Source organism: Camelina sativa, chromosome 19 (assembly GCF_000633955.1).
Source record: "Camelina sativa cultivar DH55 chromosome 19, Cs, whole genome shotgun sequence".
NCBI classification, from domain to species: Eukaryota; Viridiplantae; Streptophyta; class Magnoliopsida; order Brassicales; family Brassicaceae; genus Camelina; species Camelina sativa.
Window position 1 is genome coordinate 18,287,936 of NC_025703.1, and position 15,558 is coordinate 18,303,493.

Genomic DNA, 15,558 nt, shown 5'->3' on the forward strand with positions numbered 1-15,558 from the left:
ACAGGAGGATCAAGACAATGAAGAAGCAGTGGTATGTATGTTAATCTCACTTCCTTCTTCCTGTCCTCGTTTCCCAGCAATTTGCTCATCATATATATATATATATGAACTTGCTTCTATGTTCTTGCTTTGCAGCTGCGGAAAGAAGTCGTGAGATTACGATTCCTGATCAAGTAAGTACATTTCCTACTTTCTACAGATTCAGGTTATATATATTCTGAATTTTGACTTTTCTTCTTCATACTCCTCTCCAGGAGGATGACTGGTAGAGACGACAGTGCGACTTTCACTGATCTGCAAGCAATTAGTAGTCGTCTCGAGGATGTCGAGCGCATTGTGGATCAAAAGGTGATGAAACTTCATTTTAGGGGTGGTGGGAAGAATGAATTAAATTACTTATTTCTCCTATTATTGAGAATGCTGTCCTTAATTCTCAAACATTTTTGTTTCACTTTCCCAGTTGAAGATAATTCCACCAGACGAAGTTGAGGATGATGTTCTTATTCCGGTTCTCAGGTCATCTCTTAAGCCCAAAGAATCATCATTTTTTGTTTGTTTGCTTTTTTTTTCTTTTTCTTGCCTTATTAGCTTGAGTCCTTCACCTGGGAGATCACTTTCTTGTGTGCATGTATTGTTTGATGAATAGCTCTGAACAAAGACGGGAGAAACTACTGGTGCGTGAATTTATACTCTCTTCTGGTCCTCTCTTTGCCTAGCTCCGATTCTGTATTTGAAATGCTCCGATTCTTGCAGCTGAAAATAGAGAGGGAATTCGAGAGACGCAAATCTGAATCCTTGAAGAGCGAGTTCGATAGATTGTGGATTTTGAACGAGTAATAATCATCTTTCCCTCTAATTCTTGCTCTTCTGCAAAATTTCTATGCTTTTGCATTTGGGGTTATTTTTTAATTTTTTTTTGTCATCATCACAGGAGAATGAACGGTAGAGAAATCGAGAGTATGAGTAGCTACTATTAAAGAAAGAGTATCATCATATCACCTATGATTACTCAAATCCCATATATTACTCTAATATACATTAATTATATTATTCTATCTAATCTCTTTAATTATGTCTTTTGATTATGGTTTGTGCTTATATATAATTTGTATCATTCCATTTGACAATAGATAACAATAATAATACAATCATATTCTCTCTATTTACAGCTACTACCTGAACAGACTTCATATTCAGATATCTTGTGCTTTGATTAGTTTATGGGACCAAATGACAAGCCCAATGCGTGAACAAGTTTCCAAGGCAGAGCGTCGCCCAAAGAGTGTAGTAAAGATTAATGCTGATGAGATAACTATGCCTATTGCTGCTGTTTATGAGAAGAAGGAACTGAGGAGATCTGTTCGTTTGGCCAAGAAAAGGAATGAGGAGAAAATCCCTCCCTCACTAAGTCCTTAAGGTTAAAGTATTTTGTGAAATTAATATCAAGGGTTTATTACAATTTTACCACTAGACCAACTTAAGGTTAAACTATCTTCATGAAATTAATATCAAGGGGTTTTAATACCATTTTCTTTAGGGTATCTTGCAGATTGGGTCTGAGTCTGAGAGAGTGAGAGAGAGTGAGAGAGAATAAGAAAGGATGAGAGAGAGTGAGAGTGGGCGTGAGAGAGGGTGTGAGAGAAAGAAAATTTATGTAGGACACATTTGTGTGAGATATAATTTTTGTTTTTTTGTTTTTTTTAAAACACCTTTATTCAGATATTTGATAATATAATTTTTTTTTCAGATACAAAAATACTATATTTTTTTCTTTATAATTTGATATGAGATATAATTTTGTTTTTTTATTTTTTTTTAAAACAGTCCATATCTAGTTATTCAGATATTTGATAATATAATTTTTTTTCAGATACAAAAGTACTATATTTTTTTCTTTATAATTTGATATGAGATATAATTTTTGTATTTTTATTTTTTAAAACACCCCATGTCTAGTTATTTAGATATTTGATAATAAGATTTTTTTTGAGAATTTGTTAAAAATACCCTTTATGGGATACCTTTTCAAAAATACCCATTTTTGAACATTTTCATTTTTACTATCTTTTAGATAATTTCAATGTGTTAAATTAATTTTTAGATTTTTTTTTTAGGTTTGGATTCTCATTTTACATTTAGGATATAGTTTTGAGGGGTTATGGTTTAATATTTGGAGTTTAGAGTTTAGAATTTAGTGATTTTATTCATAGAAAAGTGTATTTTTTTAAATGACCAACATAAAAGGGTATTTTTAAAAAGTGACATAGGAAAAGGGGTATTTTTGAAAATCCCCTTTTTTCAGATACAAAAATACTATATTTTTTTCTTTATAGTTTGATATGCATTTTGTTTTATTTATTTCAAATGTATTTTATACCAAAAGTGGTATATGTAATCAAAAAAAAAATTCATATACAAAAAATCTATGGTTTTTTTTTTATAATTTGATCTGCATTTTGTTTAATTATTTTTCATTATTTTTATATCACAACTGATGTATATGATTGTTCTCTACACATTTATTGCTGGATGGTTGTTAATCCGGACATTGGATTGTTTTGATCAGTAAACATTTATGGCTGTATGGTTTTGATTTGTACACGTTTATGGATGGATGGTTATTATACATGTTTTTTGTTGGAATTGATTTGTATACGTTTACGGCTGGATGGTTGTTAATTCGTACACTGAATTGTTTTGATCAGAAGACATTTATGGCTGTATGGTTTTGATGTGTACACGTTTATGGCTGGATGGTTATTATACATGTTTTTTGTTGGAATTGATTTGTATACGTTTATGGCTGGATGGTTTTGCTGGAATTGATATATCTAACAATCCATTGTACGGATTAAAAACCATCCAACTATAAATATGTACAGAACAATAATATATATCAGTTGTGTTATAAAAATATTTAATATAATAATACAAAATGCATATCAAACTATAAAAAAAACATAGACATAAATTTAGAAGAAAATATATCTTACCAAATATTTGTATCTCTCACAAGTAGTCCTTCGTCTAATTATCCTATTATGAATAGTGAACATACTATATTCCTAAATAAGTTTTGGAAACATACTAAAATTACAATTATCCTAAGAAATAAGTTTTGTAAAAAATATTTAATATTATCAAATAAAATCATCAAACAAAAAATATTCAAAATTAAAAAAAAAAACATAGATTTTTTGTATTTAATAAATTACATCTAGACACTTAATTATGTGTATAGACATCTGTAAAGAGCTATCACATATATCACTTTTGATATGAAAATATATTTGAAATTACTAAAACAAAATGCATATCAAACTGTAAAGAAAAAAATATAGATTTTAAATAGGGAACGTACTAAAAACCTAATTTTTTCTTCAAAACGTACTAAAATTACAAATACTCCTTTTCTTTATTGGATCGGGAATTTTTGTGGATTTGATTTAGTTTATTCAGCTAATAATTTATGTTACTGAATATGAAATATATGTAAAATAAATTAAAATAATATAGAATCCCTTGTTATTCAACTACGATTTGTTAAACTCATATCCTAACAAATTTATTTAACAAAGGGATTTTAGGAGATTTGAGCTTCATTTTTAGTTAAAAATTTGGTTTAACAAATCACACTTTTAGAAATGTGATTTTAACAAAACCTACCCTTTTTTAAAACATCTTTTAACGGATCATCCTTTCGTCGGATTTTCCGGTCTCGCTGAACATTGTAAACTCTCGTTACTATTCCATTTTCTTATGAGGGTGAGAATCTCTTAAAATCACTCAAAATTATTCTACAAATCTCACCAAATCACAAACTACTTTCTTTTTTTTAAATGGAAAATAATAACAAATCCACCAAAACTCACTTAAATCTCCCAAAATCCAAAATATCATAAATCCCACAAAATTCTCCAAAATCCTACTTTCAATACACCCCCATAGATGTGCCATTTATTAAAAAATGGTTTAGTGGATTTGCTCTTTTTTTTTTACCACTTCAAAACAAACATATTCATGAATCTTTTTGGTAAAATACACACTTCATAACAAAATGGTCCCTAACAAAATACCAAACTTAAAGAAAAATTGAAACTCACTAAACCAAAATATAAAAATAAAACACTTGTTAAATTGTACTTTTATAACATGAAGAAAGATTTAACCAAAATAACAATTTTTAATAAATGACATATCCTAAATCGATGCTAAATAAAAGTAGAAGGTATAAGCTTCTAAGGCTGTCCACCTAGGATTTAAAACATCCAATCAGGATTCGACATGTCAACTTCCATGTCAGCGTTAGAATTTTGGTAAAACTAAAATTTACTTAATTAAAAACTCTTTCCTTAATATATGTAATCATAAAAAGAAAAGCCATAAATATTTTTGTAAACGTTCTCAATTTTAGAATGCCTAATTTCCTATGATTTTATGTTAATATGGTTCTTAGGTTATATAAGTAAATTATAAATAGACATCTAATTAATTAACATTTTTGAAATTATTCAAAAATTGTACAAAAGAAAAAAAAACCATATACATATATATATATAAGATAACGTGTATTTTCTAACACAAAAATAAAGGTAATTTTACGAATATTGGTTGTGATAATGGCCCGTCGTATCTTTCAAAAATATAAATTTCTTCTTTCATGTGTTGATGGAAATTGTAAAAAATGTAAAAACCCAAAACATGAACGCCTCTTAGATTCTTATAAATACTTAGTGTTTTATTCACAATATAAGTTTATAACTACCTATCATTTCTTTTGTTCGTGCCAACTTTTTTGTTTAAATATACACTAGGTAACAACCCGCACATAGTGCGGTATAAAATAATTATTAAATTTTTTAATGTAATTTTTATTTATAAAATCTTTTATATTTATCAGTAATTGAAAAATCTAAAATTCGATTGTATAGTATATATTTATAAAAAAAAGATTTGTATAATAATTAAAATATAACCCGTGAGAATTATTATAATATCAATATTATATTATTATATCATATGAACAAAGAGTTCTTAAAATTCATTTTAAAAATTTTATGAAAATATAATTAAAGGATATAATTAAGTTAGAAAGAGAATATAATATTTAATTTTGGGCGTTAATTGTATTTTTGGAAAAATACAATGGTAAATAAATGTAAATATTATTAAAAATTGATGACAAATAAAGGAAAATAATGTCCAGAGCTCTATAAATGCGTCAAATCAGCATTTTCTGTGAGAATGCTTTTTTTTTTAATATATAAGGGATACTAATTCGTTAATTGTATTTAATCATAGGTTGTGTGGAAGCACCATTGTGAAGCGATGTACGAAATTTAGATGTCGTTTCAACCACCGAGGTTGAGAAGATTTATCTGCATGAACCAAAAGAGCATAAACTGATCAACGGTTTGTTCCAAGAACGAGAAGCAATAATCAAGAAGCTAATAGATGACTAAAATAAGCCCCAGAGATTTTGGAAGAGTACAAGACGTACGGAGGGACAGAGAAGAGAATGCAAGAGAGCGCTAAAGATGTTGCATCGAGGGAATCTGCGATTGTAAATCTGGAAAAGACGGTAGAGAGACTACGTAATGAAGTAGAGATCATTATCGTCCACATAGAGGAGTAAAACGATAAGATCATTATCTCTATCATAAACAAAGAGAGAATGATCTTTGAAACTGCACGTAAATCCAAAATGCAAAAGAAACTTACTGAATTTGTCAAACCATACCCGAGGGGCTTGCTTTAAACCATAGACTGCTTTGTGTAGTTTCCAGACATGTGAGGGATTGACAACATCAACAACGCCAGAAGGTTGCTGCATGTAGACCATTTCTGTTAAATCTCCATGGACAAAGGAGTTCTTCACATCAAGTTGCTTGAGTGGCCATTTGTTGACGACTGCAGCATAACAAGACGGATTGTTGCAGTTCGAACTACTGGGCTATATGTTTCAAGGAAATCAACTCCTTCCTCTTGATCATATCCCTTTGATACGAGGTGAGCTCGAAGCTTATCCAAGCTACCATCAGCATTGAGTTTCGTTTTGAAGACCCATCTGCAACCAAGGACATTCATATATGGTTCATGTGGAACTAAAGAAAAATTTCTGGTTTCAACAAAGGTGTCAACCTCTTCTCCCATAAATGATGTCCATCCTGGATGTTTTAGTGCAGAGGCTATTGTTTTGGGCTCTTTAACAGTGGTGTGAGTGACTATAAGAGCATATTTGGGATTTGGTTTTCGAACACCATCTTTTCCCCTGGTGATCATAGTATGATCATTAACAACTGATGCAACAAGTGGAGGGAAGTCAGCCTCTGAAAATAAAGGAGCTTCATTGCCTGATTCACTTTCGGAGATTGTTGGTGACTTAGTAGTTTCTACAGGTGACGGTGTAGGATATGTAGTTTCAGGCTCTACAACTGTTGGTTCAGGTTCTGGAGGAGCTACAATTGCAGGTGCTACAGTTGCTGGTTCAGGTTCTGTAGGTGTAATATTTGAAACAACACCTTGTTAGAATCAAGATCTGCTGAAGAAGTAGAAACAGCAAGAACTGCAGGTGATAGAGACTGAAAGCTTTTCTGCCAAGCAGATAGAAGAGATGTTGTTGCTGCTCGCACCAAGTGAGAGTAGTCATCCGCAAAGGGAAAGACCTGTTCATCAAAGAAAACATGTCTACTGATATAGACACGTCCAGTAGGAGGGTAGATGCACCGATACCCTTTATATTTATTGTTGTATCCTAGAAAGACACACTTCAATGACTTAGGATCAAACTTAATGGTACCATAGGCACAAAGAGTAGGATAGCAAACACTGCCAAAAACTCTCAAAGTCGAGTAATCAGGCTTGAGCTAGAACAATGCTTCATAAGGACTCAGAGAAGAGGTGAACACAGAGGAGGGAAGTAGATTACTCAGGTAGTTCGCTGTAAAGAAGGTTTCAACCCAGAATTGTTGTGGCACCTTGCTCTGAAACATCATGCTGAGGCCTAATTCAGTTAAATGTCTGTGTTTTCTCCCTGCTAAACCATTTTGTTGAGGAGTGTGAGGACAAGATATTAGTTTCTTGATTACATAGGTTGCAAGGTGAGTCACAAACCGAGTACTAACAAATTCACCTCCACCATCACACTAAAACATCTTGATTTTCTGATTTAACTAATTCTCAACAAAGTCTTGGAAAAGAATGAAAACTGAGTAGAAGTCTGATTTATTCTTCAAAGGATAAAACCAACAATCGCGAGAGTAGTTGTCAACAAAGATAACATAGTATCTAAAACCCTAAGTAAAAGCGATTGGAGCAGGACCCCAAAAATCACAATGTATCCTCTCAAGAGGTCTAATAGCTACAAACATAGAGGAAGAAAAAGGAAGCTGAGCACTCTTCCCAAGCCTGCAAGACTCACAAAGCTTGTTGGTGCGCTTGTTTATTGTTATTGCTGCAGTAGAAGACAAATGCTGAAGAATCTCTGCACTCGGATGCCCCAAACGTTTGCGTCACAGTTCATCACTATTTGCTAGCTATCAACTAGAATACAAGGCTGCGAACTCTGGTCCCGAGCACATAGTGGTCTCTACTCTTGTTTTTAGTTGTGAGGAGCTGCTTGGTATGCTTTTCCTTTACACGTACACCATCAGAATCAAATTTAACAGAGCAAGGATAGTCGTCACATAGCTTAGAGACTGAGAGAAGTGATTTAGTACATTTGGACAGACCAGAACATCTTTCAGAGGGAGAAATTTACCTGATGTTGTCTGAAGAGGTACTGATCCAATGTGAGTGATGGGCAAGATCTCACCATTACCAACCATTACCGATTCTTGACCTTGATAAGGTTAAGCATGTTGCAGATTTGCAGTGGTGTTAGTAATGTGGGCAGTAGAACCACTAGCAGGCAACCACTCATTTCCTGTGTGATGATCCCCATCAGAAACTCTCATAGCAGCTAGAGCAGTGGGTAACGACTGAACAAATTCTTCATTAAAACGATTGTAGCAGTCGAAAAGCATTGTGACCGTATTTCCCATAGATTTGAAACGTTGGTCGAGTAGAAGATCCTCCAGTTCTGTTTTGATTGTTGCTATGTTGTTGGAACCCATGACCTCTTGTAGAGTAGTTTCCTCTACCTCTGTAGCCACCACCAGATCGTCCACCTCTGTTGCTGTTGTTCGAACCTCCTCTATCAAAGTGTTGTTGTTGTTTCACAGCTTGAAAAGCGAGATGTGGAGTGACAACAGGCGCAACAGAGTACGCTTTCAGTTTATCATCAAAGGCAATAACCTTGAAGACAACATCTTCATAACAAGGAGGAGGAATGGAATCCATAGAGTGTTAAATCACAGTAGCTACAATCTCTTATTCCTTAGCAAGACCAAACAGTAAGCCATGAATTTTTTCCAAATCACTCATAAGAAAACCTATTGAATCAAGTTGATCAAACACTTGTTTGAGCTCACTAAGGTAGTCCTCCATAGATCTACCAGACTTAAGACAAGCTCCCAACTTATTCTGCAGTTCAAACTTCCTAGAGGTGGACACCCTATTAAAATTCTTAGCGAGGGCAGACCATACCTCTTGAGCAGACTGCAGACCGTAGACGACTCTGATGGCTGCTTCAGAAAGAGACCCCAAGATCCACGTCCATGCCATGACCAGTTGATCATTGCGAACCCATTTGAGAAACTCTGGATTTGGTTCTTCAGTGACTCCTTCTACACCAGTGACTGACCGTGTTGACGCTGGACGAGGAATCAAACCTTTAACGTAACCAAGTAACATTTGAGGAGAAAGGAAAGACTCGAACTGATTTTTCCATTGAAGATAGTTGGACTCTGTAAGTTTGAGAGTCACAACTTGAGAGATAGATAACGGAGCTGAAGAAAAAGAATCTTCTGGAGCCATAGATCGTATTACTAATGCTCTGATACCATGAAAGTAAGGGTTAAGAACCCTAGTAAACGAGAGTGAAATGGCTCAAAATGATAACTTTATTTCTTAGCAAACTTTGTTACATCACATTGTGAATATATATATATATGACAAGGACTAGGTTTACAAAGCTCGATTGTTCCAAGAGGAGCGTATATGGTCTTTACTTGGATCATAGTGTGACCTGTCACACTTGGTTTGACTATACGAACAGGTTCACATGGTGTAGACAAAGGCGGTACTCTGTTACCGTTAGAGGGAGCTTCATTACTCAGAATCTTGATGGACTTAATATTGTCAAGGCCTACTCTCTTTCCTTTCTGGACCGAAACAACAAGTGTTGTGTTGTTGTTGTTCTGCTTTACACAACTCTCCTACCGTAGTCACCAAATTCTTGAGGTAACCGAATTTAAAACAAATGTAAGGAAGAAACACCAGTCTCAAAATAGTCTTTATGTTATCTAAATGCATCCATATGGCAAATTTATGTTAGGACCAGGAAATGGATAGAAAACTGTGCCAACAGGGGAAGGAGGCGGACGATCGTCTGATGGGAGCTCTATCATGTTCTCATTTCCTCTTCTTACCTTCTTTTTTAACCGCGGCTTCCTACATCACTATCTTTTGAGTAACTGATTTTTCATTTTTTTCCATCCATGGTTTCTACTACTCAAACCCATGAAGCTTTTGTGCTACTCAGATTGTATTCTTTATTTTTCCCTAGTTTCTAAAAATAAAACTAATTCATTTTTGTGCTTGTGAGAAATTATTAACCTTTATATTTTTGGTCCGAGTTATTCCGGTTTGGTACAGTTGATCATTTCCAGATTGATAAGAAAGAAACCGGGGCCTTCTACTCAAATCCCTCCCAGACACACTTTTGATTGCTAGAGAGAAACCAAGATTCATGTTCAAACGACGATAATGGAATGAGACAATCATTTCTCAAGCTCGCTGGTGATCTCTCTTCTCTCACGGATTCTTCACCATTCGCAAAGCTTCTTGATTCATGCATCCGAGCCAAGTTATCAGCAACTGATGTCCGTTGTGTCCATGCTTCTATCTTCAAATCCGGTTTCTCAAACGAGGTCTTTATACAGAATCGTCTCATTGACGCGTATGCGAAATGTGGGTCACTTAACAATAGTCGCCAACTGTTCGACGAAATGCCTGAACGAAATGTTTACACTTGGAACTCTGTTGTGACGGGTTTGACCAAGTTAGGTTTTTTAGATGAAGCTGATTCTTTGTTCCGGTCAATGCCTGAACGCGACCAGTGTACTTGGAACTCCATGGTTTCGGGTTTTGCTCAGCATGATAGGTGTGAAGATGCTTTGTTTTATTTCGGTATGATGCATAAGGAAGGGTTTGTGCTAAATGAATATACTTTTGCTAGTGGTCTTAGCGCTTGTTCAGGTCTGAATGATATGAATAAGGGTGTACAAATACATTCTTTGATTGCAAAGTCGCCTTGTTTGTCAGATGTGTATATAGGTTCTGCTCTTGTTGATATGTATTCCAAATGTGGTAACGTCAATGATGCTCAGCGGGTTTTTGATGAGATGGGTGATAGAAACGTTGTCTCTTGGAATAGTTTGATTACATGCTACGAACAAAATGGTCCTGCCCTGGAAGCTCTCAAGGTTTTCCAAGTGATGTTGGAGTCTAGGGTTGAGCCAGATGAGGTTACATTAGCAAGTGTGATTAGTGCCTGTGCAAGCTTGTCGGCGATTAAGGTTGGTCAGGAAATTCATGGCCGTGTTGTTAAAAACGATAAGTTAAGGAATGACATCATTCTAACCAATGCTTTTGTGGATATGTATGCAAAGTGCAGCAAATTAAGTGAAGCTAGGTTCATATTTGATAGCATGCCTATCAGGAATGTAATTGCAGAAACTTCCATGATCAGTGGGTACGCAATGGCTGCAAGCACTAAGGCAGCTAGACTCATGTTCACCAAAATGGCGGAGAGGAATATTGTTTCATGGAATGCGCTAATTGCTGGCTATACTCAAAATGGGGAAAACGAAGAAGCACTGAGTCTCTTTTGTCTCTTAAAGAGAGAATCAATATCCCCGACCCACTATACCTTTGCAAATATCCTCAAGGCATGTGCAGATCTTGCAGAGTTACATCTCGGCATGCAGGCTCATGTCCATGTCTTGAAGCATGGCTTTAAGTTTCAATCTGGTGAAGAAGCTGATATATTTGTTGGCAATTCCTTGATAGATATGTATGTAAAATGTGGTTGTGTAGAAGATGGTTATCTTGTATTTAGGAAGATGATGGAAAGAGATCGTGTTTCCTGGAATGCGATGATTATTGGGTTTGCACAAAATGGTTATGGAAATGAGGCTCTTGAGTTGTTCAGAGAAATGCTTGATTCTGGAGAAAAACCAGATCACATTACCATGATTGGTGTCCTCTCTGCATGCGGACATGCTGGATTTGTTGAAGAAGGACGACATTACTTCTCTTCCATGACCAGAGATTTTGGTGTGGCTCCGCTTAGGGATCACTATACGTGCATGGTAGATTTGCTTGGTCGAGCTGGATTTCTCGAAGAAGCAAAGAGCATGGTCGAGGAGATGCCCATGCAACCAGATTCTGTTATATGGGGTTCACTGCTTGCTGCTTGTAAAGTACATAGGAACATCATGATAGGTAAATACGTTGCAGAGAAGCTTCTAGAAGTAGAAGCGTCAAATTCAGGACCATATGTTCTTCTGTCTAACATGTACGCTGAGGTCGGAAAATGGGAGGATGTGATAAGTGTACGAAAGTTGATGAGGAAAGAGGGAGTCACGAAGCAGCCAGGCTGTAGTTGGATAAAGATACTAGGACATCTTCATGTTTTCATGGTTAAAGACAAAAGGCATCCTCGAAAAAGGCAGATACACTCACTTCTTGATATTCTAATAGCAGAGATGAGACAGGAACCAGATCATGCCGAATCAGAATCACTCTCGTCTGAGGAAATGGATCTTCTTTGGGACAATGCCATGTAAGTGCTTTTTGCTGGATTTGTTTTCTTTTTGTTGGAAATCTATTCTCTTTACTTGAAAAAAACTTAAGGAAATAGAAACAGGTGGTAAGTGAGAGACGATAGAATCAATGGAAAATTCACTTTTTGCATAAACAACACTTTCTTTAACATCTTTGGCTGCTGTACGAAGTAAATAATTAAACACATAAACAAACCTGTAACCAAATGTATTTCAGAAAATATATTATTGCTACCACATTTATTAAACAAGAGTGGTTTTGAAACTTCTTTGTGAACATCTACACCTCAGAATCGCATAGGAAATGAACCTGTAGAACAAGACAAAACATAGCATGATCACAACGTTTTTCCATCTATTTTCCTCTCCATACCTTTCTTCTTTTAGTAGATCCTCCTCTGTCATCAAGCATTTTCCAAATCCATACTCTAAACACTTGCTTGATTTGGAGAACTCATTAATCAGAAATCCTTCAAACGGGTACTTGAACAAGGAGATGTAGTGCATGAAAATCCAGTAATTAGGGATCTCATGGTTTGATATGAAGTAGCCAGAAAACAGAAAGAAGGAACCCATCACACCAGAAATCACTGAGTTTCCAACAATGAAATTAGGAACCAGTGCACTAAAGCACACAACCACTGAGTTTGCTGTGTAGAGGATCAACCAAATTAGGAGCAAAAAGTGCAGAAATGCCATGAAATTTGGGTTCAGTCCCACCAGCCAGTACACTGGGACTGAGAATAGAATAGCTAGGATGAGCAGAAATGGCAAGTAAACAAGTCCATTGGCGACGGCATATGAGGACACTCTGTAGCTTCCACTAGATGTTTCCTTCATCAGAATCTCTCTTTCTTGCAGAAATATAGGGAGTGCCTCTATTGTTGAAGTTAGCAGGAAGGTCAGTATGAATGCAAAGAGCCCAACTCTTTCTCGTGCACCTTTTAAATCTTCTTTGAGATTATGAAAAATTAGACCTAGGACAATCCCTGAACCTAACATCTGAACTGTCCTGCACGCGAAAAGCTCCTTGGTTCTGAAAATGTTCTTGGAGAACCTATGAGTGAGTATCATAGTTTCTTCTAGTCTTGAATTTGCAAAATCTCTGGTGAACTCCGTTGCTATGTTCATCGTTCCTACATCAGCAACCCTTGTTTGTTGAAACAGCTGTTGCAGTGTGAATTTTCCACTTCTGCTCTCCCCTTGATTATCTTCTGATCTCTTCTCTTGTAATGTTTTTTGTGATGTTAGGATATGAGCTTCTCTTCTGCTTTCCTGTAGCCGTTGCTGTTTTGTGATGGGTTCGATTGATTCAATGGCAAATTCTACGATGTTTTCATGGATAGGAGGGTGCAAACCATTTGACCTTAAATACACTCCAAGCTGATCCACCGAGCCCTGCTTTAAGGTCGAGCCATTGGCCAACAAAAGTACAGAATTGAACTGTTTGACTATCCGAAACCCTGGTTGGTGGATACTCAGAATAATGGTCCGGCCTCGTGTTTCAGCCATGTGCTTGAGCATGTCTATGATCTGCAGAGCCGAAGTACTATCAAGACCAGAGGTCGGCTCATCAAGGATCAAAACTTTGGGGTCGTGAATAACTTCAACTCCTATGGAGACACGGCGTCTCTCTCCACCCGATATCCCTCTGACGGTATCATCGCCAACACGAGCTGTTGCAACAGCTTCAAGCCCAAGCTCATGGACCAACGACTTAACCCGTGATCTCAGCTCGTCAGCTGGGAGCTTTAAACGCAGCTTAGCACTGAACAGAAGGGTTTCCTCAACCGTAAGCAAAGGAAACAGAGTGTCCTTTTGGGTGACATAACCAGAAATTTTCTTGAAGTTGGCTCTATCCACCGGTCTCTTGTTGACCAAAACCGACCCGGTTTGAGGGATGAGTCTAGCAGCTAGAATTTCAAGCAAAGAAGACTTCCCTGCACCACTTGGGCCAACAATGGCAAGAATCTCCCAAGGCATGGCTCTGCAGGTCACTCCTTTTAGTACATGCTTGACTTTGTTGCCGGATTCATGCTCTAGCTTCCACGACTCTTCCTCTGTCTTAACCGTCTGGTCAGCTTCTGGCCGCGGTTTTTGAGTAAAGAATCCGAAAGGATTAACATTAATCTTCCGTTCAAAGATGTTATAATCAATATCTAAAGCTTCGATCTCACATCCTTCCTTCTCCATTGATGAAGAAGCTTTGTTCTCTCTCTCTTTCTCTCTTTCTCCAATGCTTAAGAAAAAGGACAAGTAATAGAACAATACCAATTATATATGATCTCTTTTGTTGGTTTTTCTACTGATGCGTATCATGATTATAATAAACTTTGGTTAGTATTGGATTGGTCATAATGGTTCAAAAGACAGCTAGACTTCTGTAATTTGTAGTATTGGATTTAAGTGAAGAGAGTTGAAAATTTTAAGTTTGGTCACGGGCCATTGTTTTCTTATACCATATAAATAGAGAGAGAGGGGTTCACATGCCATTGTTCTTCTCACTTCTCTGTAACTTTTCCAAGAAATGAAGAGTCACGTGTCCCTTTGTACCCATTATTTACTTCCATATCTGTAATCTATATATACTACTTGTCAATTTGTCATGTCTTCACCAATTTCCAATTTTAAAAAAAAAAAAATCATTTAACATTGTTAAAAAGTTGCCGACGTCTTCAAGAAAAGTGATTTTCAGAAATTTTTGTTTTGTTAATGGCATTATTAGTTTCTTCCATGATAAATTTACATGTATTGACACTTTAGGCCCTAAAAATGTTTCTGTAACCACATATGAGGCGTTACGTCTTTATGTAAACTACGACAAATATCAAAAAAAAAAAATACTTGGTATAGCCACGAAATATTATTAAACGCCAAAGACGGAGCCACGTAAGAAATATTTTTGGCTAAATTGGAAAACACTAGAGCCATGACTATTCCATAGCCACTGTAACAATGGGTTAGCCACCAAGTATTCATGGCTATACTACTATATGTCCATGCCGAACCTATGGTTACTTTTGTACTAGCTCATTTAGCCAGAGTGTTTATGTGGCTATAATTGGCCACATAAATATTTTTATCATTCCTCTTATTTATAAATTTACATTTTCAATTATTTCTAATTTTTAATTTTATTTTAACATAAGTAAATAAATTAGATGGTCATACTTGATTTCTTTTCATAAGTTTCTAATTTTGTTTGGTATATGATTAATGACTTAAGTAAAGTCTTCAGAGAATCTCTTTTTCTTTAAAGATCATAATACTTTTAGACAATAGGGTGGCGAGAATTTGTCTTTTTCTTTCCACTAATGGCTATAAATGTGTTTTGTGAAAGGAAAAAAAAAACTGCAAAACACATTTTCTTTAAAGATCATAATAATTAATCATTCATGTAATATTTACTGTATTATGGGGAATAAAAAAAAAAAAAAATCGGTTAGCAAAACACCTGAAAATATATTTTTTTAAAGTTCTAATAAAAGAAAAGAAGACCAAAAATAGAGATGATCAATGATGATGCTTGACTTGTTGAGTAGAGAGGATGATACGGAACACCACCAACTTTGAATCCATTCCCTTTCCCTCATATGGCTTAATGTGTCCT

The 15,558-nt window shown here is 35.6% G+C and overlaps 4 protein-coding genes across 4 annotated transcripts in view; 2 read left to right on the top strand and 2 right to left on the bottom strand.

Moving 5' to 3' along the window:
- On the bottom strand, positions 8,371-8,916 carry LOC104767945. The gene has a single exon (XM_010491905.1). It carries the CDS (start codon positions 8,914-8,916, stop codon positions 8,371-8,373), a length of 546 nt encoding a protein of 181 aa, XP_010490207.1.
- On the top strand, positions 9,755-11,951 carry LOC104766637 (pentatricopeptide repeat-containing protein At2g13600). The gene has a single exon (XM_019241587.1). The coding sequence runs from the start codon at positions 9,873-9,875 to the stop codon at positions 11,949-11,951; it is 2,079 nt and encodes a 692-aa protein (XP_019097132.1). The 5' UTR covers positions 9,755-9,872.
- LOC104766636 (ABC transporter G family member 5) lies at positions 12,057-14,299 on the bottom strand. Its single transcript, XM_010490556.2, has one exon. The coding sequence runs from the start codon at positions 14,139-14,141 to the stop codon at positions 12,192-12,194; it is 1,950 nt and encodes a 649-aa protein (XP_010488858.1). The 5' UTR covers positions 14,142-14,299; the 3' UTR covers positions 12,057-12,191.
- LOC104767946 (cation/H(+) antiporter 15-like) overlaps positions 14,926-15,558 on the top strand; it is a 4,316-nt gene continuing 3,683 nt past the window's right edge. The window contains exon 1 of the mRNA XM_010491906.1: positions 14,926-14,961. Coding sequence (XP_010490208.1) covers positions 14,926-14,961 — 36 coding nt within the window. The remainder of the gene's footprint in view (positions 14,962-15,558) is intronic.

Coding starts and splice junctions, on each gene's coding strand:
- LOC104766637 (XM_019241587.1), top strand. CDS start 9,873: ATGAGACAATCATTTCTCAAGCTCGCTGGTGATCTCTCTTCTCTCACG.
- LOC104767945 (XM_010491905.1), bottom strand. CDS start 8,916: ATGGCTCCAGAAGATTCTTTTTCTTCAGCTCCGTTATCTATCTCTCAA.
- LOC104766636 (XM_010490556.2), bottom strand. CDS start 14,141: ATGGAGAAGGAAGGATGTGAGATCGAAGCTTTAGATATTGATTATAAC.